This window comes from Narcine bancroftii, chromosome 7 (genome assembly GCF_036971445.1).
Source record: "Narcine bancroftii isolate sNarBan1 chromosome 7, sNarBan1.hap1, whole genome shotgun sequence".
Taxonomy (NCBI): domain Eukaryota; kingdom Metazoa; phylum Chordata; class Chondrichthyes; order Torpediniformes; family Narcinidae; genus Narcine; species Narcine bancroftii.
In genome coordinates this window covers 33528582-33554431 of record NC_091475.1, presented here as the reverse complement: position 1 = coordinate 33554431, position 25850 = coordinate 33528582, and the positions used below count along the sequence as shown (strand labels likewise).

General features: G+C 41.9%; 1 protein-coding gene across 7 annotated transcripts in view; it reads left to right on the top strand.

Annotated features, from left to right (window-relative positions):
* The first annotated feature begins 4392 nt into the window (after positions 1-4392).
* The window catches only part of LOC138738716 (BCLAF1 and THRAP3 family member 3-like), a 46759-nt gene continuing 25301 nt past the window's right edge, over positions 4393-25850 (top strand). For 3 of the 7 annotated variants that reach the window (XR_011341704.1, XM_069889472.1, XM_069889476.1), the window contains exons 1-3: positions 4414-6287; positions 6856-6917; positions 24884-25606. Coding sequence is in view for 6 of the 7 variants with exons in the window: in XM_069889472.1 (XP_069745573.1) it covers positions 6877-6917; positions 24884-25606 (764 nt within the window). In the remaining variant the exon portion in view is untranslated. Of the gene's footprint in view, positions 6288-6424; positions 6506-6855; positions 6918-24883; positions 25607-25850 lie in introns of those variants that run through there. The other 4 variants (XM_069889477.1, XM_069889478.1, XM_069889475.1 and 1 more) reach the window with 4 other exon arrangements.

Here is a 25850-nt window from a genome sequence, read left to right as displayed (position 1 = left end):
AGTGATCAGCCATGATTTGTAAAATAGCGGTGCTGGCTCGACGGGCCGAAGGGCCTACTCCAGCTCCTATTGTCTATTGTTTTCTTCATACCAGACTTGCACATCTTTGCCCAGTGGTTTGTTTTACCACAAGCTCGACATTTAGAACCATATACGGGGCATTTGTTTCAGTCATCGAAGGGGTTGTCTGGCGCACTTCCTGCAGGCCTTGGGGGGGGGGGGGGGGGGGGTTTGCACTTTTCTCATTGTGTTCTTTATAGCATCAACCCTTCCTTCTCTTTGCTGTGCGTGGGTCTGCATAGATAGGGATTTAATTTGCGTCCTCATGGCTACAAAGGCTCTGGCTGTGCCCATAGCTTTGGGCAACTTCAAGCTATCCTTCCCTACAAGAGACTTTTGCACTTTGGGATGGGCACTCCCCCACCTTAACTTTGCATTTTGCAACAACAATTTGCAAATTAGTGAGGAAGTTATCAACAGTTTCATCAGTCTCTTGCATTAAGCCTTGAAATTCATAGCGTTTAATTCTATGATTAGACCTGGGTTCAAGTTGAGAAGCAAACTTTGCAAATATCTGCTCTGGATCATTTTTCTCCACCTCTGTAAGCTCCCAGCTATTAAATAAGTCAAAGCTTTACTCCCCTGTCCAGAGAAGTATATAATTGACCTTCTCCTCTGCTGTTGCATTTTTAAAAATAGATTTTGAACGCTAAATTGCACTTCTGCTGAAACTTTTTAAATGATTCAACGTCTTCAGCCTCCCAGACCAGCTGTTGCTCTAGCCATTTTTTTCAGTCATGTTTTTTCTCTTCTTCCCCTTCATATTTCAGTGGCTTTATTCTTGTTCTCTTTTTTTAAAAAAATAACTTAGAGATGCAAGATTCAAATAACAAGAGACTACTTACACCTTACGCCATCCACCATCTCAGGAAACTGTCACTCATACGCATATACATACACCCCACAGTGGTGCACAACAGTTACAGTTAGAAAGGTGTATTCTAATGTGGTTACAAAATAGTTCACATTCTGACTATATAACACCCTCCACAATATGTTTAATGGATGACGTGCAGTGACTTAAAGACTTTATTCAGTACATCGCAAAGACCATGGGTAGTGATTTAAAGACTTTGTATGTTTCCAGTTAATAAATTTTAAGTAGTAACGTGGGATCTATTGTTACCATGATTAGTGGAAATTATGCTTAAATTCTCTGTAGTGTTTACATAGTGTTGGGTACTATCAGTTGCCCCAATAATTGCAATGACAAAGACTTGAGGGGAACGATAGGCTTTATTGCACAGAAGACTTGAGCTGGCCCGGATCCAAACTAGGGAAGTGTAGGGAAGGGAAGGTGGGCCAAACTTTATGGCCTGGGTCTCAGGGGAGGAGTCCAGGTAAGAGTGTCATCAGGGGACAGGCCAGCCTGAGTCAATTAGCATATGCAATCCATACCATTACATTCACTCCTTCTTTTGAAACAGAAACCCCCCCTCCCCTCCTTTACACAATGAGAGGGATGGAAGAAAGAAAAAAACAATTTTTTGTTAGAGGATTAGGTGCACCAGCAACTTCCTTCTTCTGCGGGACCGCCAGAGGGCAGGCATGTCCGAGCTCTGCTGTTTGGGAGGGCAAGCGGACCTGGTGGGGGGTGGGGGGCAGAGGAGGGAGCAGTCTGGGTCAGGGTAATGCTTGAGGGCTCCCAGGAGGAAGGGCTATTTGATGCCTCCTGGAGGACTGACTCCTGGAGAGGAGAGCCAGGTGGCTCGGCCTCCAGTATTGCGCTCTCGTGTGGGGTGGCCTGCTCCGCGGGATGGGCTATGGCAGGTAGAGCAGACTTGGGATCCCCGCCCCTTACCAGATCTCGGATAGGTTCAGTGTCATCAGGGGACAGGCTATCAGGATACCTCACAAACACATATTGTGGGTTGGCATGTATGAGGTGAACTGCTTCCACCAGTGGATCTGTCTTATGGCCCCTCGTGTGTCTCTGTAGCAGGACCGGCCCTGGGGGGCCTCTCTGAGGAGGAATGGAAGCACTATTTGCCAATTTCCTAGGGAAAGCAAACAAATGCTCATGCGGGGTGGTGTTAGTCAAGGTGCACAGGAATGATCGGATGGCATGAAGCGTCTTGGGTAAAACCTCCTGCTAGTGGGACACTGCCATGTTTTTGGACCTAAGGGCCAGGAGCACCACCTTTCAGACAGTGGCATTCTCCCTTTCCACCTGACCATTACCCCTTGGGTTATAGCTGGTGGTCCTGCTGGTGGCTATGCCTCTGGCCAGGAAGTACTGTCGCAGTACTCATGAACGAGGTCCCCCGATTGCTGTGGATGTATTCGGGGTACCCGAACAGGGTGAAAATACTGCGCAACGCCTTGATGACCGTCGCTGAGATCATATCCGGGCAGGGAATAGCAAAGGGGAACCTGGAGTACTCGTCCATCACCGTCAGGAAGTAGGCATTCCTATTTGTAGTGGGTAGGGGACCCTTGAAATTGACACTGAGCCATTCAAAAGGGCATGTGGCCTTGATGAGGTGTGCCTTCTCGGGCCGGTAGAACTGCGGCTTACATTCAGTGCAGATCTGGCAGCGTCTGGTCGTGGACCGGACATCCTCAACAGAGTACGGAAGGTTCCGAGTCTTGACGAAGTGGTATAACCTTGTGACTCCGGGGTGCCACAAACTGTCGTGGAGGGTCTGGAGACGGTCAAGATGCGTGCTGGCACACGTCCCCCGGGATAGGGCGTCTGGGGGATCGTTGAGTTTACCTGGTTGGTATAAGATGTCATAATTATAGGTGGAGAGCTCGATCCTCCACCTAAGAATCTTGTCATTCTTGATTTTACCTCGCTGTTTAGTATTAAACATGAAGGCTATGGCCCTCTGGTCTGTCAGCAAGGTAAAACGTTTACCAGCCAGGTAATGACGCCAGTGGTGCACTGCCTCAACAATCGTTTGGGCCTCCTTCTTGACCGAGTGACGTACCTCAGGACCGTGCAGGGTGTGGGAGAAAAAAGCTACTGGCCTGCCTGCCTGGTTAAGAGTGGCGGCCAGTGCAAAACTGGAGGCATCACTCTCCACCTGAAACGGGATGGACTCGTCCACGGCATGCATCGTGGCCTTTGCGATGTCTCCTTGGATCTTGAAGAATGCAGCTTGGACTTCCACCGATGACAGGAAAGTTGTGGATTTAATCAGGGGGTGGACTTTATCGGCGTAATTGGGCACCCATTGTGCATAATAAGAAAACAGCCTCAGGCACCTTTTCAACACCTTTAGGTGTTTGGAACTGGGAGCTCCATAAGGGGTTGCATGCGGTCGGGGTCCGGGGCTATGACAGCATGAGCCACGACACAACTGAGAAGGACCAGACAGACTGTGTTGAACACACACTTGTCCTTGTTGTATGTCAAGTTGAGAGACTTGGCCGTATGCAAGAACTTAGCGAGGTTTGCAACATGGTCCTGTTGGTCGTGGCCGCAGATGGTGACATTGTTGAGTTATGGAAACGTCACCGTCAGCTTGTGCTTCTCCACCATCCGATCCATGGCCCTCTGAAAAGCAGAGACACCGTTAGTAGCACCAAAAGGCACCCACAGGAAGTGAAAAAGTCTGCCATTGGCCTCAAAACCCGTGTAGAGCCAATCGCTTGGGTGAAGTGGGTGTTGATGATAGGCCGACGAGGTCAATGGTCGAGAAGACTCTGTATTGTGCGACCTTGATCAAGTCGGCTATCCGGGGTAGGAGGTACGCATCCAACTGGGTGAAGCGGTTGATGGTTTGGCTATAATCAATCACCATCCGGGGCTTTCCCGCCCCTGTGACCACAAGGGCCTGCGCCCTCCAGGGGCTGGTGCTAGGGGCTATAATCCCCTCTGCCAAGAGTCGCTGAACCTCGGCTTGGATGAACGCCATATCCTCAGTGCTATAGCGCCTACTCTTTGTGGCGATCAGCTTACAGTCCGGGGTGAGGTTTGCAAATAGTGACGGAGGGGCCACCCGCAGGGTGGTGAGGCTGCAGGACGGTGCTGAAGGCTGGGTTCTCGATTTGGGGGGGGCGTCCCCGTAAACTGAGGGTTATAAACGGTGAGCGGAGGTTGGGGCCCCCCAAACGTCATCGTCACACTCCTGAACTGACTCTGGAAGTTGAGGCCCAGAAGGATCAGCGCACAGAACTGGGGCACATGACCAACAATAAGAAGTCCTTATAACACTTCCCCCCCCCCCCCACCGTCAGCGACACCACACAATACCCCTGAATACAAGTCCGCTGGTCTTTCGCCGCCATCAGCACGGACCTGGTCATTGGCCAAATGGGGATTGAGGGTCTACGGGCCACCTCGGGGTGGATAAAGCTTTCTGTACTGCCACTGTCGAAGAGGCAGTTTGATTTGTGACAATTCATCTCTACCTGCATCTTGGAGTTCATGGTCGGGTGAGGGCCAGCTTGGTCCAAGGTGATAGTCTTCGTCGTCGGTGGGGAGGCCCGATGCCCAAGATGGTGGGGCCTCCATGTTGACCACGCTGCCAATGCCATTTAAGAAGGCGGAAGTGACATCATTGGGGCAGAAATGATGTTGTTGGTGAGGGTTGCTGTTGTGCAGAGGATGGCGGCGGGAGTGGGTAAAATGGCGCTCGCCTTACTGCACACGTGGCCGGCACCGGAAGCTCCTCAGCCATACACGCTCTGAGATGGGGCTCTGGACTTGAAGACACGTTGGTAGTGGCCATTTTTCCAGCAGCCCGAGCAGGTAGCTCCTTTCGCGGGGCAGAGACGTTGCGGATATCTTGCCTGCCCACAGAAGTTGCACCTCGACGATAATGGTGCTACTGCAGCTGCAGTTGGGTTGGCCATCCCCGATGTCGACTCCCTGGATGGCGGCCCTCATGGTGGCACGTACTGGATAGGCCTACTTCTGCCCGTGATTGACTCTGCATGACGCTGGGCTGAGTTTAAGGTTCTGGCCAGTTGGATCGCCCGTTTCAGCGGGAGTTGATCCTCCTCAAGGAAACCGCCCGTTTCAGCGGGAGTTGATCCTCCTCAAGGAAACATTGTCGGATATAATCCGACCTCAACCCTGACATGCAAGTGTCCTGGACCAGGTCTTCCACGCACTGGGCCCCCGGCACCGAACCTGTGGGGTTCCCCAAACAGTCTTTTCCCAGTGTGATCAGGGCTCGAACGAACTCTTCCACCAACTCACCAGGCTGATGCTTTCTGGATGCCAAGAGATAACGGGAGTAGACCTCATTGATCTTGGGCTTGTATAGCGCCGTAGTTCAGCCATCACCTCTGTGTAGGTTGAGCAGCTTCTGATGGCCTGGAAAGCCCTCTGGCCGACTCTTGCCTGTAGAACCTTTAGTCTCTTTTCATCCGAATTGACCACTCCAACAGCGGAAGTTGCTAAATCAGTTGACCCACTGCTCGAAGAGCTCCGATGCACCTGGGACTTGGAGATCCACTTCTAGCCGATCGGGGCGCAGCAACTTCTCCATTACCGGAGACGTTAAAATTTCTGTGCAATAAATTGTTGGGCACTATCAGTTGCCCCAATAATTGCAATGACAAAGACTTGAGGGGAACGATAGGCTTTACTGCACAGAAGACTGCAGCTGGCCTGGATCCAACCTTGGAAAGTGCAGAGAAGGGAAAGGTGGCTCGACCTTTCTGGCCTGGATCCCAGGGAGGAATCCAGGTACGAGTGTCATCAGGGGGCGGGCCAGCCTGAGCCAATGAGCATATACAATCCATACCATTACACATCGTTAAATTTAACTTTATACACAATTTTTTTGAGGGGCAGTGTAATGGGAACGCACGTGTCGTTGTTATAGACACGGATTACATTGAACGATGAGGTTCAGTTTGGCGCCATCTTGGCATGAATGAAAATGCTTAGTTTCTCTCGAGTGAGGTTATTTTCAAAGGGAAAATACACGACATGGCTGGGAAATAGGAATGATCTGGATTCTTTGTTGTGCACAAGATAAATAAAAGGACACGGAAAATACCCGAGAAGATCCGCTGCAGAACCAATCCCGCTCAGCACAGCAGCGCCACACCGGCAACAAGTGGCACCGACAGCGCGCCTGCTCGGGTCGGCGTCTGCGCGTGCGCACAGCCGTGACGCAGAACGGACATCGCCTCGGCCGAAGAGGGAGGTTCGGCTTGTTGGTGCTTGGGAAAATCGGCGGGGAGACGGAGGAAAAGGTGGGCGTCGATAGCGCTCATCCCATCTGCAACGCGTGGAACTCATCTGTGAACCTCGCCACCACTCGGTACGTTGCCCGGCGTTTACGCGAGGCTCGAACGAGGGGTCGGGCAGGAGGAACCATTAAATCCGGGTCTTTCGCCAACCGCCGAACGCCCGCTGCGCGAGCCGCGGCCCCCAGGTCGGGAGTGCGCATGCGTTCGGGCAGCGGCGTGGACAGGAGACGGAACCAGCTGTGGCGACCCTTTGCACTGGAGATCTGGGGTGGTGGCGCCGGGGAGCTCTGTATGTTCGGGGGGTGGGGGGTGGGAGGGAGATTGTAGGATGAGAGGTCTCCCCGGGAGGACAGTGAGATCAGCGGTTCCCCGTAGGGATTGTCTGTTCTATTATTTCTAATCGTAGGCCTTGAATACTTTATGCATTTGCAATTTGGGTTGTGTGGAATGATTTTAGCCATTATAGGGGAAAAATAAGAAGTTGTAATTGTGAATGTCCATGAACTTCAAGTTCTGATATGTTTGTTAAGAAATTTATATTTTTTTGTTTTTGGGCTACCATCATGATTGGCCATGGTTCTTCAATATTTCTGTTTGGTTACGGTGTGGAACTTGTTGTATGTTGTGTTTATATCACAGGGTTTCTTATTGCTTCTTATAATGGTTCGCTCAAGGTCAAGATCCCCAAGATGGAGGCATAGGTAAGCAAATTCAGTATTTTGAAAATGTATTCATTGAACCACCATGATACTTTAATTTCATAAATGTTATAAAACTGACCAAGCAAATGGAACCTTGTCTAAAATTCAGCGTGACCGTTTTAATGTACATTTCAGCAAAATGTAATGTTTTTCTTGTTTTGGAAAGAAGTGCTGTGTTTGATATTGGAGCTGTGGTAAGGGGATTGATTGTGTGTTCTGATCGTGATACAATTTATATCCAAGCTAGTATTTAGTCAGGGATTTTTGGAATTCATTACGTGAGTAAATTTGTGAAGTCATCTTTTCCAGAAGTGGTCCACGTTGTGAAGCATTTTAGATTTTCAGTGAAAGTAATTATTCTTGTAGTTGTGAAATATTGGATGGTTTGATGAAACCTGTTGATAGTTATTTTTAGATGAGACTTATTTCTAGCTGGTCTGTTTTTGAGGCAGAATCCTGTAATACAGAGAACAAGGTTGTGAACCCAATATTCTTTGGTTAACTTCAAGCAAAACAAATCTGCAGCTCCTTGGAAAGCATTTTAACACCATGGATGAAACTGAAGTAAAATGATATTAGATGTTATGAACGAGTTGGACTCTCCATTTAATTTTTATTTTTATATCATTTGATAACATTTTGTGCTGTATATTTGTGAATAAAGGTCTTTACTATTTAATATGTTGGACACTTGTCTGAGTTCTGGATTATTACTATGGGTTAGAAAATACAAGTGGAAGGAGACCAAGTTTGAATGGAATATGACTCAGGAGTCCAATGTTAATATATTGGTATCCTACATCCGTTGATTTTGGTACCAAGGTTTGTCTCTCCTTCCCTGGTTTAATAAAAGTAAAAGGCCACTTATTTTAACACAATATCCACAGATTTTGCTGATTAACTTCAAGACTTGTTTTCCTACAAAAACACTAGGATCTTGAGGTTTTTAAGTTGTGCTGTGTGAGTGTTGCTCACAAGAGTGATATCAGTATAGGACAGAGCAATGAAGGAGATTTCTTTGGAACAAAGGTTAATAACCAAAGACATCTCTAGTGAGTGAACATAAAATGTCCATAATGATGTTGAATAAGATGAGGGAAAATCAGTCACCTTGCTTTACCTTTCTTTATACAGGGATGAATTTGGTTTCGGCCTTGCCATTATCAATAAAAGTTTCACATTGACGTAGATTGGAAACAAGGTCAACCCCCTTCCTGGCCAAAGTTTTAAAAGTAAGCGTTTGGCTGACATATCTGGCAAGAGCCTTTGACTCTACAAGAACAAATACCAAATCCTTTTTTTTCCCTCTTGAGCACTGATATTGGGTTGTTAAGACTGGCAATATTTTGGTCAAACTTTTTCCTGATGGCTGTTTAAATAGATCATCCAAGTGTTTTGCCAAATTTTTTGTCAAGATCCTTGTTCTTTTTGCTTATTACCTGAATTTGTGGGACACTCTTGATGCAGCCCTTGTCTTGATATCATTTCAGATCTTTCTATGGAATTGTTAATTTTAGATGTGTGAAGTCTCTGCAGTTCAGCCAAGCCCAGAGAAATTAAAATAATTTACCTTGCTTTGCATTGCTCAGAATTTGCTGTGTATTTCCTGTTATCTATTAACAGTTCTTGCTTTTGAAGTATTGTACATGGTTGGTAGGAAATCGTAGCATGTTGACCTGCTTTTTGAAAACCTGCCAAGTCAGGAAATCTAAAATGAAAACAGAAATATCTGGAAATACTGCGAGAAAAAGAACTAGCATTTCATTTGTTTTGTCAGAACTGGGAAGAAGAAAAAAGTTTGCAGGGATGTCTGATGGTATAGAATCAGAAAATTCATGGGAATAAACTGCACAAAGGTGTGTGTTCATTCAGTAAATGGGAGCAGTTAGTGAGATCATAGACAAAATACAGATCAGACTGGGCATCTCCTCCACTCTTGGGAGGTGGAGAAGTTTAAAAAAACACGGAAACTCAACAAAGAAACAGTGCCAATATCACAGATGGACAACTGATGTAGAAATAGTGTTACCTGAAGTTGTAGAATTTAATATTAAGATCAGAGGGCTGCAAGTGTGTTCAACTTGAAGATGAGGTACTGTTTTTCAGGTTTGCATTGGATCTCATGGTAACAGTGTTGGAGGCTCTAGACTATTTGATCAGAGTGGGATTGAGAGTTAAAGTGGCAGGCTCTTGCAGACAGAGTGCAGATGTTCCATGAAACAATCTAATTTGCATTTGGTTTATCCAATGTAGAGGAGACCACATTGTGAACACCATATTTTACATGAGATGTAAAATGCTTTACTGAAGTGAAAGGTGAAGATAGACTTGGGACAGGGGTATGCTTCCATGCTGTACAACTAATGTGCAGGCACCACATAGACAGCAGTGGAGGTCATCATTTGATCTTGGATCACTGGAGCTGATGGGGAGTAATTCAACTTGCTACACCACTGTAGAGGGAAAATGTACTATTTTAGAAAAGTAAAAGACTGGGAAAATCTAGTATTCAAGAATGTGCATGATTGGAAAGTTAACCTGCAAGTGTAACAAATAATTATGAAAGCAGTGTCTTTTTTTAAAAAAAAATCTTTTTACAAAAATATTGAAGTGAGTCAATCTTGCTGAAATTGTATAGGTTTTCAGTGAAACCACACCTCAAGTAAAGTGAATTATCAGTAAATTGATTCATTTATTTTTATCTGACTACATTACAACACCAAGAAACAAGATTTCTCTTGACCATGGTGCACACACATTCAATACTCAGTTCATGAGGATATAATTTAAAATCACACTAACCATCCAAGACACTAGTGTACAAAACAATATGTGTATAGATAAAATACTTGTCACCGAGGACCAGAGAACAATTTTGTCGGGTTGTACTTGTACAATTAAATGACAAACTGACATGACTTAACCCATATTCCTGTAAACTATTCTTAACAATGTACCTGTCTAAATAGCTTTTCAATTTTGCATTTGTGCCCACTTCCACTGGCAGCATATTTGATAAACCCTTTACTTTAATCCCCTTTAAACCTTTTTGTTCTAATTTGTGCTCTCTAGTTTTAAAACCCATATCTTGGGGAGAAAGACTGTCGATTCACCTTATCCATGGCCTTCATGATCTTAATATACCTCTAAGGTCACCCCTCAGCTGCTTCAGCTTCAGGGACAATACTCCATTCTTACCACACTCTCCTTGTAACTCAAGCCCTCCATTCTCAATCGTATCTCATCTGCATCTGTTCCAACTTAATGACATCCTTCCTATAGCTAGGTGATTAGAACTGCACATGGTACTCCCATGTGTGGTCTTGCCCATGTTGCAATAACTTCTCAATCTTGTATTCAATGCCCTGACCTTGTATATCATGCCAAATGCTTTCTTAATTCTGTTTCCCTATGTCTCCATTTTCTTGGGACTATGTACTTTCCCACCAGATCGCATTAACTTTCTAGAGCCCTGCTATTTATTGTGCAAGTCATGTCCTGGTTTAACTTCCCAAAACACCGCATTGAATGAAAGCTAGGCACATGACAGAGGGTGTGCAAAGAATGTCTGGGATGAGAGGGATTGTCCTCCAAGTAGAGATTTAAGCAGACTGGGACTATTTTCTCAAGAATTTAGAACCACCAAAATTGTTAAAGGGCTTGACATGGTAGATATAGGGATGATTTTTTATTGATTGGGGTGGTAGCCGTAATATAAAGGAATGGCCATTCATGTTTGAACTGAGAAGAAATTACTTCATCCAGAGCAGGGGTCCCCAAACCTTTTAGACCGTCGACCCTTTCGGGGACAATGTGGTCCGTCATCAACCCTCAGGCATAGAATCCCATTGCTGGGGGGGGTGGGGGGCTGGGACTGTGGGGTTGGTGGCAGCGCTGGGTAGACCCCACATGCTGGACATTAATATATCCTCCATTCGGGGGTGTAGATCCTACACCCCCAAATGCAGGACAAATTACGGAGCAGAAAGGGCACTTACCTGCTAAATGCAGAGTTCTGGTGTCCGCAGGTCATGCGGGGCCGGCTGGCGCATGTGCGATGAGTGGGGAAGTGTGATGGCGGTGCATAAAGGTTCATGGCAGGTAAGCCTCCCCTCACGTGCTGGGTGGGGGGGGGGGTGGTGGCAGCAGCTGTGCCAAATTGGGTGGGGGTAGATGTGCTATTTTAAATTCCCCCCCCCCCCCCGAGGAACCGATATCAACCACTTTGGAGACCCCTAATCCAGAGGGTAAGCTTCTTTAAAATTCTCTCCTTGAAACAGTTGAGTATAACCAAAGAAGAGAATGGTAGACTTTTTAAAATAGCGGATTTTCAGTGAAATGTGGAACAGAGTGGAGCATTCACTAGGTGGAAAATAGCTGATTCCTGTTATTTCTTGTTATTAAAAGATGAAAGGGGTTGGGCGTGGCGTGGATGGGAGACATGAAAGGGCACCTCTCCCGACAACTGCTAAAAACCCGATTTTTCTTTTTCAAAAAAAATTGTTATTTTTTAAAAAATCAATTATTTTTATAAAGTGCTCTTAACTGCAATAATGAGAAAAATAAAGACACAGACAGTTTTTAAAAAAAAAAAAAAAAAAATGATCCAGAAGCAACCATCAGGAACTGAAGAATTTGGGCCTACCTTGGGGATGGAGCCTGGGGATTTGTCTCCTCAACATCCAGGTCCACAGAGACAATCTTTGGGGAAGGTACAGTTGATTCCAGTGCTGACTCCTTGGAGCGCTGGGGAAGGTTGTGCTGTAGCCTGGAGTTGACTTCCTCCAGACTATGAGGAACAACTGCGTATGCATGAGACTTCGCGCAAGTGTGCTATATCAAGCTCAGCCCGTGTTGCGGAGGGGACGGATCTCTCGCGGCCCGGTGATGCTGGACCTTTGAGGGGGGACCAGACCCTGTGGTCGGGTGGAGATGGTGACGATTTCAACAGAGGAGGAAGAAGGGGATGTCGTTGGTAGAATTGAGGAAGATGATGTTTATCCAGCATAGAAAAGGAAGAAAGTGATATTTAAGATTAGGCCCTTATCCAAGTATACTCAAGAGAAGTCTGATATTTCTAATTATCTTTGAATAATCAATTTACTGGCATGAAGGAAGAAATGTTAACTATTAAGACTGATGTGGCAGAATGTACAAGATAATGTTAAGATTGAAGAGGATTTTCCCGATTTTCATGATGTAGAGCAACGTAAAGAAAGGATGGAACAGCTGGAGGATTCTTTTACTGGATGGGAAATTCAACAAAGATTTATTAAAGAAGATTGATGCTTTGGAGAATCAGAGTGAAAGAAATTGTGTTTAAAATTGTTGGATTACCAGAAGATTTTGAAGGTGTAGATCCGGTGCAATTTTTTCAGAAGTGGATTCCTGATATTTTGGGAAGGGAATATTTTCCAAATGGTTTACAACTGGACAGAGTTCATAATGCAATTAAGAAAAAAGCCTTTTCCTGGACAACCGCCATGTACTGTATTAATCAGATGTTTGTGCTACCAAGATAGAGAACTGATTTTGCTGGTAGCAGTTCAAAATGCAAGAAAAAATCAGGGTACTTTGGTGGTGAAGAATAGTATTTTTCTATGCAGAACTGAGTCAAGTTATTATTAAATTTGTAAAGAGTTTAACTCTTTTGTGGAAGAAAGAATATAAATTTAATTTTGGATATCATGCTATTCTTAAAGTTTTTAATGGCGATTTTCACTCCGTGTTTTTGTGATGACTCTGAAGTTCTTACATTTGCTAACTCTTTTCCTGATAATAAACAGTATTGAAACCAGCTCAAGAGGAGAGAAGAAGAATGGTGTGCCATCATTTGGTTGAAATTGATATTGATGATGATCAAGTTAACAGAGACTTGGAGGAAGCTTATCATACTTGAAATGATTAACCTATTTTTTTGATTGTTCTGTTTGGGATAGGTGGTTTTGTTTGCTTCTCCTTCTGAATTAATTGGCCACTTTGTGGCATTGTTCACTTCCCGTATAGTAGTGGGAGGTAGTACTGTGGTACAGTATTTTTTTGGTGGGGGGGGGTGCGGTTTGTGGTTTTTTTCCTTGTTATTAGGGTCTGTACCTTTCTATTGAGGAGATGTATTTTTTGTTTGCAGATTGATCAAGGATTGGGCATGGAGGTTTATTCATCTTGTAAATTAAGATACTCTAATTTAAATTTTGATACTTTTAATTTTAATGGGCTCAATAATTCAATTAAGAGAATATTGGCTTGTATTTAAAATGTTGAAAGTTGATACTGCTTTCTTGCAAGAGTCGCATTTAACTGAGAAGGGACAACAGGAGTTAAAGAGAATGGGTTAGTCAGGTTATAGCCTCTTAATTCTAAAGCAAGAGGCATAGCTATTTTGATAAGAAATTATTATTTAAATTAGAATCAGTCAATGAATCAGTTGGTAAACTTTTAGTTGTAAATTGTAAAATTTATTCGGAATCATGGACTGATGAATATGTTCCTAATATAGAGGATGAGAAATTTATGTTAGATTCTTTTAATTTGATGCAGGCATATGAAAAAGTTGATTGGAGGTTGTGATAGTACAGATTCTATCACCAATGTGTATATGTACATATATACAGATGGTAGTCTGAGGCGCCTGCAAGCTCACACCAAGACAAGAGCAACTTGTCTGTGAACTACTCTTTGCAGACGATGCCGCTTTAGTTGCTCATTTAGAGCCAGCTCTCCAGCGCATGACGTCCTGTTTTGCGGAAACTGCCAAAATGTTTGGCCTGGAAGTCAGCCTGAAGAAAACTGAGGTCCTCCATCAGCCAGCTCCCCACCATGACCACCAGCCTCCATCAGGCACACTGAACTCAAAACGGTCAACCAGTTTACCTACCTCTGCTGCACCATTTCATCTGATGCAAGGATCGACGAAGAGACAACAGACTCGCCAAGGCAAATAGCGCCTTTGGAAGACTACACAAAAGAGTCTGGAAAAACAACCACCTGAAGAAACACACAAAGATCAGCGTGTAATGAGCCGTTGTCATACCCACGCTCCTGTTCAGCTCCAAATCATGGATCCTCTACCAGCATCACCTACGGCTCCTAGAATGCTTCCATCAGCGCTGTCTCTGCTCCATCCTCAACATTCATTGGAATGACTTCATCACCAACATCGAAGTACTCGAGCTGGCAGAGTCCGCAAGCATCGAATCCATGCTGCTGAAGACCCAACTGCGCTGGGTGAGTCACGTCTCCAGAATGGAAGACCATCGCCTTCCCAAGATCGTGTTCTAGGGTGAGCTCTCCACTGGCCACCGAGACAGGTGCACCAAAGAAGAGGTACAAGGACTGCTTAAAGAAATCTCTTGGTGCCTGCCACATTGACCACCGCCGGTGGGCTGATATCGCCTCCAACCGTGCATCTTGGCGCCTCACAATTCGGCGGGCAGCAACCTCCTTTGAAGAAGACCGCAGAGCCCACCTCACTGACAAAAGACAAAGGAGGAAAAACCCAACACCCAACCCCAACCAACCAATTTTCCCTTGCAACTGCTGCAACCATGCCTGCCTGTCCCGCATCGGACTTGTCAGTCACCAACAAGCCTGCAGCAGACGTGGACATACCCCTCCATAAATCTTCATCTGTGAAGCCAAGCCAAAGAGTGTAGGATGACTGTGATTGGCTGAGAGTGTAGCCACACTTACTGGCAGGTCTTAAAGGATTGCTCCTAGCCAGACCAGGTAATTCTGGACTGGTCGACCTACTTGTGATATGCTCCAGTCTTTTAGTTAATAAAAGCCTTGATTTGGATCAACAAGTCTTTGGTTCTTTCGACACGCATTACAGAGGTGACTTTAATTATTGTTTAGATCCATTATTGGATAAATCTCCAAAAAACGGTAACTAGGACTAAAATGACAAAACAGAAATGTTGATGAAAGAAATGAATTTTGTTGATATATGGAGGAGATTAAATCCTAAAGAGAGATTTTTTATTTTATGCATTTTGACATGATTTATTCTAGAAAAGATTTATTTTTAATATTGTTGGAATTACAAGGTCGTGTTATATTGGCCTCTGTGACAACTTCTCAAACTTGTAAGTTTGTAATGAATTATTGTGATGTCATATTAATCAAATGTACTTTTTAGTCTCTGTTGAATTCTGTTAGAAATTTTAGAAAAAGATTTAATCTCTTTTTCCAATTTATTAACTTCAAAAGAATGTTATTTCTTAATTTTAGATGTAAAGTTAATCATATGTCCTCTTAAGTATGCCTTCAAAGCATCCCATGAAACAAACTTACTATTAACTAAATCTATATTTTCAAAAATTGCTGTATTTGATCTCTTATAAAATAATTTTTAAAAGTATTGTAAAAAAATTTAAATTTTGACTAATTATTGGTTGGATTAAGGCTCTATATAAAAATCCTATTGCTAGAGTTGTGATGAATGGGCAGACATCTTTGCCTTTAACATTGGAAAGATCTAGACAAGGTTGCCCCTTGTCACTAGGTCGTTTTGCATTAGTTATTGAACCTTTGGCTCAGATGATAAGGCAAGATAATGTTATAAAATTAATTGTCATTAGTTGAAGTGGATTATAGTCCTTGTAAACATATTAAATTTAAATGGTCAGATCTATTTGGGTATTAAAGTAGATAGTAATTTGAATTATTTGTATGAATTAAATACTGTTTTATAAAATTAAGAATGATTTTAATCAATGGAAAGACTGATAATGTTAATAGGTAGAGTTAATTGTATTAAGATGAATATTATCTTAGGATTCTATCTTTTTCAATCATTCCTTGTAAGGTCCCTCAAATTTTTTTAAGATTTGAATTCTATTGTAAGGAAGTTTTTATGGAAGGATAAAATGGTAAGGGTGTCTTTACAAAATTAACTTGAAAATTTGAATTAGGGGGGGTCTACAGCTTCTGAATTTTTAAAATTACTATAAAGTAGGACAATTAAAATTTATTAATAGAATGTTTGATTTGGAAAAATCATTGGTATGGGCAAATATTGAATTATCTCAAATTGGTGAGAAAATGGATCATTATTTATAAATGGAATTCTAAGTTATTCCTTATAATTCACCTATTCTTATACATCTAATGGACTTGTGGAATAAAATAAACAAAGTAATGGGTATACAAGAGAAAATTTCAAGTAAGACATCTTTATATTAGAATAAGGTTTTTCCTTTTACGCTTAACAAGTTTTTGAAATTATGGGACCAAAAGGGAATTAAATTTGTACAAGATTGTTATGAAGCAACTTATTTTAATTCTTTTCAAAGAATGAAATAAAAATACGTAATATCATTAAATACTTTTTTGTTATCAAGTCAAAGCTATTATTGGATAATTTTGGACATACTTTACGGTTACCAAGATGATCTAAATTTGAAATTTTACCTACAGATGGTGGGAAGAAAGGATTTATATCGGAAATATATTTATTACAGAATAAAGTGCATAAGTTAGATTTGCATAAATCTAGGTTAAAAGGGGGAAAAAAAATTAGGGATAGTAATTAATCAAGATGATTGGAGAAGTTTATGTAAAGATAATACGACTAAAATTGTTAATGTGAGATATCGATTAGTTTATTATAAATTTTATACATCAATTATTTTTAACTTTGGAAAAATTGAAGAGATAATTTAATTTCAGATTTGTGTTTTAGATGCAGAAGGAAGTAGGTTATTTTTTACTTTCTACTTGGTTATGTGAAATGGTAAAACCTTTTTGGCAGCGACTTAAAGAATTTTTAAAGTTAAATTTTCATTGGATCATTAGTATTTCTGTGGGGTAATAAGTTTGGAATTAAGACTAACTAGAATTCATATTACATTTTTGAGATTGGCATTAGCTGTAGCTAGAAAATGTTTAGCGATTACTTGGAAAAATGAGCCTGATTTGAGTGTATATAGATGGCATATTGAATTGAGATGTTGTATTCAATTGGAAAAAATAACAATTTACATGATAATTACTTTTTTATTTGAAAACTTGGAGCCCTTATTTGGATTATATGGTTTTAAAATTTTGAATTCTCCGGCCACACTGTGGTGGTGGTGTTATTCTAATCCATGGTAATTAATTAAGTTATTATGGTTTATATCTCCTTTTTATCTTGGGCATTAGGTTTGTTGGTTATCGAGTTGGGTATAGGGGAGGGTGGGTGTTAGGGGGAGTAGTATGTCATATTTACCATACTTTTTTTGATATGTATGTATTTTTTTGAATGTATGGTATCATGGTTCAATAATATAAATAAAATATTCAAAAAAATAAAGGAAAAGTGAAGCAATAATGATCAAAAAATTAAGGAATGTGAACTGACAGGAGAGGCTTGGCAGATAAGAATTGAGGAATCAGGTTGACACCAGGTCAACAAGGAAATATTTAAAAAATGAATCTTATAATTAATAATGCAAAAACTTAGTGATTTAAAATTAATTGCACTGAAAAATGATGTTTATGGGCAGGATTGTTTCAAAATTATGCCTACGTACAGCTTCGGTGACCTTTTGGGCTTGACTAGAGTGTGGTATCTGTCACTATTATTGACCTTGTCTTCAGTCAGCTTACATTGATGCAACAATACATTGCATTGTTTGTGCTTGATCGCATGTATAAGAGTTTAAACTTTTCAAAACAAATTGTGTGCCTCTTTGTAATGTTGGAATGTGCTATATGATCTGCACATAGTGCAGATGATAGCTGAGTAATGCAAATATTGGCCCAAGTACCTTTTTTAATATCATGCAGTGAGATAATCTTGGTTTGCATAGCTGATGTATTTTGCTGGTTGACTTAGTTTGGGACTGGAAAATATGTCAAGATTTGCATGGTTGATTGTTGGAAATGGTTGTACAGTGGTATGTAAAAGTTGGGGCACCTCTGTCAAAATTTTTGTTACTGTGAATAGTTTAGTGAGTAGAAGATGAACTGATCTCAAAGTCATAAAGTTAAAGATGACACATTATTTTCAGCAAGAATCATGTATTGTATAATTTTAGAGTGGGGGGGGGGGAGGAAAGGAGCACCATGCAAAGGTTTGAGTACACCAAGAGATTTGAGCTCTCATAACTTTTACCAAGGTCTCAGAACATAATTGTTATGAAGCAACTTATTTTAATTCTTGTTCACAGTCATTGTTAGGAAAAGCCAAATGATACAAATTTCAAAGCTTTATAAATACCCTGACTCCTCAAACCTTGTCCCAACAATCAGCAGCCATGGACTCCTCTAAGCAGCTGCCTAGCACTCTGAAAATAAACGATCCGCACAAAGCAGGAAAAGTCTATAGCCCCGTTCACACTTGCAAGTGGTCCCAGGGATTAATAGCCAATCGACCTAAAAAGGGTATAGTGTGAAAGCAAAATCTTCTCGGCACTGGTGTGAGGTGACACCCTTTCATGCCGGGGATATACTGCATCAACCCCTAGTACAATTCCTGGTGTCTACAGATGCCAATGTTGCAATAAAGTGTAGAATGGATAATTGAATTGTGGGATAGAAATCACGTCATTTTATGCGTGAGCACATTAAACCCTGTGGGGAAATGTGCTGCAGACGTGTTGCAGTCCTAAGAAACACACTCCTCCTTTGAATATATTAAAAAAAACAGGCACATTGGGAGAGCATTACAAAAACTAATTTATCAGATCAGGTGTTACTTGGTGGTGAGATTTTTAAAATAGTTTAAATCAAGTCACATACACAAACAAATATTAAAAATGCCTTCTGCAAACTTGGGGGGGTGGAGAGGGGTATAGGGAGGTGCAACAGCTCCTCACCTTAATCTTGGAAGAGGAAACTGCTTGAGTTAACAGACACAATTAAAGATGGTCAATTTTGAGAGTCTTGTGTCGAAGTTCAGAGGGACATAAAATGGCCCATTAACAAGTTAAATACATTAAAAAGGAGACTTCACCAGCTCATGGACCACAATTTGCGGGGGTTGGTGGGATTAGTGCAAACTGTTGGGGCTGGGGTTATTTTAACCTGGCATATGATATCTGGGGTTAAAGAAGGCAAGCTACACATCTCACCCTTGTCGCCAACCTGCACACTGGGAAGGGGGATGCTGCACAATCCTTGTACCCAGTTTGCAACCTGTGGAGGAGGAAAGTGAGGTGCAGGAACAGAATGCCCCTTGTACCTCGTCTGCCCCAGATCCATCAACCACCCCTGGTCCCTTATTTGCTCCTGGTGCCTTCTCCACCCACTCCCCTCCCCTGCTATTACCTCAATCCCTCCCTCTGGCTCATCCCCTGCCTGCCAATAGTACCTCATCTGCCCGATAGACTGCAATTGACTAGACAACAGAAGTGGAACATATATGTATCACATCTCTTGTTGTACTGGAAACTGGTAAGACTTGTAATTAATGCCTTCAAAGTTAATTCTGGTTTGATTTAATGGTCATGCTGTAGCATCTTAATTCACATGTCTCAGCTCAATCCATTTCTGGAAATGTAAGAAGCCCACAAAAAGGCAGGGGTGGCAACCAAAATACATGAGCTCTTATCTGAAATAGATCAGGAAAGAACAGGACTGAAGGGAGAGACAACATCTGGCACAGCAATAGACTGAAAGTCAGGAATGTGCCACCGACAGACAGGAGCACTGGGCTGACAAAGATGGATTTGATAAGTGAGATTAGACAGGAGATGCAGGCTCATACTGCAATGATAATAGACCTGCCTCATCCATTAAAGTAATTGTGCAAGTCTGGCCTTGGCCCTGCACCATCCAGTCCTATTCCTTTTTGGCAGACCTACTTCCTCCACCTTGCAACTGACTTCCATCTCTTTCCCACCAGCTTCCCCCTCCTTCCAACTATCTTCTGCCTCCATACTGCCACAGGCCTCATTGCATATCCCTCCCTTCTCTGACCACTGTCACCATCCCCATTTTAATCTCCTCCCTCCTACTGCTTTACGCAGCCTTCCCCATCCCGCTACTGTCTTCTGGCTCCAATGATGAACCCCGCCTACATGCCAACTGTCAACACACCCTCAAGCAGGGCACACTTGTCACAGGGTGGTTTTGAGGGTTCAGCTGATCAATCCCTCATTGGTTCCTCCATTCACTTGCTTTAGGATGACAATGCCCAATGAAAAGTTTCACATGATTCATTTATTACTGTAGTCGTTTTGTTTGCAATTTTTTTAGTATGTTGAACTAATGATTTCCAGACATGTATCTGTGCATTACATTGCCTTGATCACTTCTGAAACCTTGTTAAAGATTGTTGGAAATGTTATTAAAATGTTAGTTTTATTCCAGAAAGCTTTTGCACTGTCTTTATTGACAATTTTTGTCTGTTTACACAACTGTTGCACATGATGCTTTAATGGTTATTAGAGGTTTATTTTAGAGTTCAGATTTTACAGTTGCACTATGTTCTAAGATGAGCAATAAAATTTACTTGTAAGTGAAATGACTTAGTTGTTATCCTCATTCTCACACAGGACTGTCATTATATACTCGCGTGGCCTGCAGACCATGGCCTGTTGCATCTCTGTAGGAGGTTCTTTTTGGAGGAGGCAGATCAGATGCAACAGCCCTCCATTCTTCCAGGAAGTGCTCCTTGTTAATCTCAAATATTATGCAAGGCACAGTAGGCAACAACAACCTCTGACACAAAAATGGTGTTAATTAATTTCAGCAGGCACCTCCAGCAACCTTTGAGATGGCCAAATGCATTCTCCACAACTACTGTTGCAGAGCTCAGACTGTAGTTGAATGTGTGCTTACGGGGATCAATGAACCCCTTCATCAGCGATTTTTCTCAATGGGCAAGCGTGCAGGTATTTTCACGCCGTCAACATTTCTGGAGACTTGTGATAAAATCATTGAGTGTGTGGGTTACTCAGAGCAGAAGGAAACAATGGCAGTGCCGACTCACCATCCCGTTCAAAGCAAGGGTCCGCCTAACACTTAAAATGATAACATGTACATGTTAAAGCATCATCATGCACTGTCATATTAATTTATGTCACTGGGGAAATAGATAACTGCCTGCATCCTCAGCCATTCTGAAAATTGGAGAGTTGTGAAGAACGCAAGAATCATGAGTGCGACCTGGTCAACCAGCATACACGTCTGTGAAGCTGGAAACACAAGGAAGCTAGAGTGACATTATGCTTACATTTTCAGATGAGGAACACTGATATTAATGGATGTCATCCATACTATATGGTTGACAACAGCTTGCAGAACAATGGAGTGCCACTCTTTTTGATTGTAGTATGGGTGCTGGATCATCCTGTGGGAATATGTGTGCCATTGATGGCACTTGCACACATTGGATATCCGCCCTTTCTTTCAAATGACTCCACTGTCTCCTGAAGATGCTCCCCATTCGGCAGCCTGATGAAATGTGTCATGAGGTTCTTTTTCACAGCGACTATCACCTGCCTCCTCACTGTGAATAAAGTGGAGATACCAACAACAAAAAGAACACTGATGGAACAATACCCTCCAGGAGTGACATTACACCACAAAGCTATTGCAATTCTAACCTGAGGTTCCAGAGGACTTAAGAATTTTGTTTTCTTGTGCCTCAGGTATGGCCCCAGTATCCCAGCAATGAAATCAAACGTCGCACGAGACATTTGTAGATTCTCACACCATTGGTTTTTTTTTAAAGACTTAATTCCAGAATACAGGTCCCTGAGGTCTCCCTCTTCCACATCCTTCTGTTATTATGTACCCTTTCAAGATGCTTCATTATAACCAAGCATTTTTATGGTGGACTCTTGACTCAGCCACTCTCTCCTCCTTAAACACATCACAGGTTAAATGCAAGATATTGTTAAAATTCTGCCACCTGCAATCAGGTATCAGCTGTCTTTTAAGTCCCGTTATTATTTTCATCAACTTGCAGATAAGGAGGCTGATAAGACCTGACTGGTGATAGATTCACACATCTTCAGGGCGTCCAAAGCAATCTGTCTGATGTCTGCCATTGTGCAGAATGAGATGATGTCACTTCTGTTTTTTTGCTTGCTGCGTCATGTGAATGCATGCAGTGTCCCATTTAGGAGTGGTCTAGTGTGAAAAGTGAAAATGTCATTCCTATCCCGAGACACTGAAGAGCCGATTTAGTGGGACACAAATGTAAAAGGGTCTTTTCAGAAGATAGCAAAGAGTTTTCAGGTGGCTGTTTCCTCAGTTCATAATGTCATTAAGAAATGGCAGTCAACAGGAATCGTTGAGGTGTGGAAGACCAAGAAAACTTTCCAAAAGCTGTTCATAGAAAGGCAAATCAAAACCCCTGCTTAACTGCAAAAGGTATTCAGGAAGATTTGGCAGATTCTGGAGTGGTGGTGTACTATTCTACTGTGCAGTGACACCTGCACAAATATGACCTTTGTGGAAGAGCCATCAGAAGAAAACAGTTCCTGCACCATCACCACAGAATTCAGTGTCAGAAGTTTTCAAAGAAACGTCTAAACAAGCCTGATGCATTTTGAAAATAAGTCCTGTGGACTGAAGTTAAAATAGAAGATTTTGGCCGCATTGAGCAAAGGTATGTTTGGAGAAAAAGGGTGCAGAATTTCATGAAAGAACATCTCTCCAGCTGTTAAGCATGAGGTGGATCAATCATGTTTTGGGCTTGTGTTGCGGCCAGTGGCACTGGGAACATTTCACTGGTAGAGGGAAGAGTGAATTCAATTAAGCAAACGTCACACTCTGGTTTTATATTTAAAAAAAAAAAGCTGGAGATGAAAAGAGGATGGCTTCTACAACAGGATAATAATCCTAAGCACACCTCAAAATCCACAACGGACTGCCTCGAGGTGCAAGCTGAAGGTTTTGCTATGGGCCTCACAATCCCCTGACCTAAACATCCCATCAAATCTGTGGATTGACCTCAAAAGAGCAATGCATGCAAGACAGCCCAAGAATCTAACAGAACTAAAAGCCTTTTGCAAGGAAGATTGGGCGAAAATACTCCAAACAATAATTGAAAGACTTAGCTGGCTACAGAAAGTGTTTAAAAGCTGTGATGCTAAGTACTGACTATGCAAGGTGCCCAAACATTTGCTTTGGGCCTTTTCCTTTTTGTTATTTTGAAACTATGAAAGATGAAAATAAAGTAATCTTAAAATATTTAAAAATGTGTCCTCTTACTTTATGCTTTTTGGAAATTGGGTCATCTTTTACTTGGCTATTCAGGGTAACAGAAATTTTCACCAGGGGTGCCCAAACATTTGCATATCATTGTATGTGATTGTCGGGTGACAATTGATGCTTGTGGTTGTTAGAAGGCAGTTATTTTGACTCCAGGTCATCACTATAGTAATTCCTCAGGATGGTGCCAGAGAAATTTTCCAGGATAGAATTTTCAACCCAAAATTTTCTCTGCCAAACTGAAATATGGATTGATGAACAATGTTGCCACTATTTGCCCTTGAGCATCACCCAGCGATCATCAAGAGACCTCACTGGGCCCTTAACAGTCAGTGGAATTGCTGTGATCAAGTCTCCTATCATCAGCATTCTGGGGATTATCATCAAAAATTGATCCAGACCAGCTTCACAGCTGTAAAGGGACATTTATTCTACAGCATATAATTTGACTCCAGTTTCTCCAAAGCCTTTCTGATGATTATTGGATGTTTCAGAACTTTGAATTAAATATTCTCCATTTGCTTGGATGGCTGAAGCAGTAGTAAAAGTGAAGTTCTAAGCATCTTCTCTGACAAAGTCATCTGCGACTTAAATGTGTACCCTCTCCACTATTAACATTCTTGAATTACTGCTGAAAGTTTCCAGTATTTATTTGATTACATTAGTGTCCTCTTCTACCCGGAAGGACAAAAGTCACATGGGAGATTCATCCATTTGGGTGTATATCATCTCTTCATTGTTATTGAACTCGTCTTGCTGCAATATTGGAACAATTTCATGGAATGAACATCAGTTCAAGAAGGTAGGGCATCAGAACTATCTTCTCAAGGACATTAAATACCAATTTTTTGGAAATGAAGCCTACATTCCAAAAATAGCCTTGAAAAAGATGAGATGTACCTCACTGCTGCTTTCCAGGAATTGAATAGCCTGCACTTTCACCCCATCTGTAAAATGCATTTTGTGAGGTGGTTAGCATCTGAAATCCCAGCATAAACAAAGAAATGTTTGATTTGAGCCTGATACTACTTCCTCTAATTGCATTTCTGAAATGAAGTCTATTTTTAAGATGCACTTACATTTCGCACACCTGAAAATTGTTGAAGTACGTGTATCTTTGTTTTTGAAGACCTCCAAATTGAAAGTGTTCAAATTCAATGGCAAATCCTCAATTGTTGGGACGCTGTTTTAACCATGATTTTTTTTTTAAACCTTATCTGTGTATTAGTACGAAACAAAAACATTGCCCTGTGGATTTGATAGCTTTGATGGAGTTTGTTAGGTACTTGTCATGTTGGTTTCTTATATTTGCAACCTTGAATATTTTTGAATACATGACTTTTTATATATTCATTGCAAATTATCAGAAATAGTTTTGAAACCGTTTCTTCTTTTTGGGCCACCTATTCTGACAATATACAATTTCATTGTGGCAGTAGCTGTTGCATATATTCTCTGCAGCATCTGTTTCAGTAATGCTGCCCAATGTAGAAGTCTAACATTGAATGAAAGTAACCAATCATCTTGTAAGAAAATTGCATACATTTGTTCTAATTAGCAATTCAGGGTTAAGGATCATTAATTTTAAATTTGTATACAGTTTTGGCAAGCTCTGGTATAATTTCTAATAAAAATTGTTTTAATGTTTCTGGTTTTCAAATACTGTACATCATAACCTTTTAGATATCAGATAGCATAGTATAATCCAAAAGTGAAAATTAATCATTTTGCAAAAGTAAAAAAAAATTAGAGTGAGGTTCATTATGTTTTTTTTTTGAGTTGTACCAAAATGTCCCATCTTCTCCAAATTATTGTAGGTCAATCTCGCCAACCTATGGAAGAAGCCAAGATTACCATGTTGAGAGACGGTTCTATCCGTCACATAGTAGTGAATTGAGAGGATTCAACCAAAGTTCTGGAAGACCTACAGAGTGGAGAGGCCCACAGGATAAATGGACTGAAATGGGCAGTGTAGAATCGCGATCAGGAGATGCACAATATGGCCACGTTCATCAAATTTTTGAGTATAGGCAGCCCTCCCCAATTACAAGAAGAGTGGGATCAGAACATACTATGGGAAGAAACTTTTACCCACAAGAAAGAGAAGGAAATCGATCTCATACCATTCTTTCAAGATCCGCTGAAGAGAATCCATACCACGACCATGATGAGCGGCATCATGACAGCAGTGACTGGCACGATGAATGGCAACGTGGCCAGAGTGAACACCATGGCCACAGTGAACGACACCATGATCATGATGAATGGCGTAATGATCACGACGACCGGCATTACCATCAGAGTTCAGAAATTCTGACCCATTACAAATCAACTGCTGAAAAATCTAAGATTGTTAGAGGTGATCCACAAATAAATTCATTTGATCGACCAGTCACCGACTCCTACAGTTGTGCAGAAAAGTGGTGTGACTCTGAAGGCTTTAGAAGTCACAGTTTACATGAGGAACGGCATTCAGGTCCTTTACGTTCTCCTGGAAGACGGTCTGAAGAAATTCTGGAAAGGAGCTCCTACCAGAAGAGGTATTGGGATAGATCCATTAAACCTGTATGTTTTGGTATAGAACCTCAACAGAATAAAATTGTATTTCTTTTTAAGTTGAGGATTTAAAATCGGAAAGCCCTTTGTCCTAATCTGAAAGTGCGATCATGTATTTGTATAAAAATCATCAGCTCTTTACCTGTAGTTTTGAAATACAGCAAATCAAGGGCTAGATGCCATTGCTTAGCAACCTGCTGAATGCCTTTCAGAAGGATAAAGGGTTAA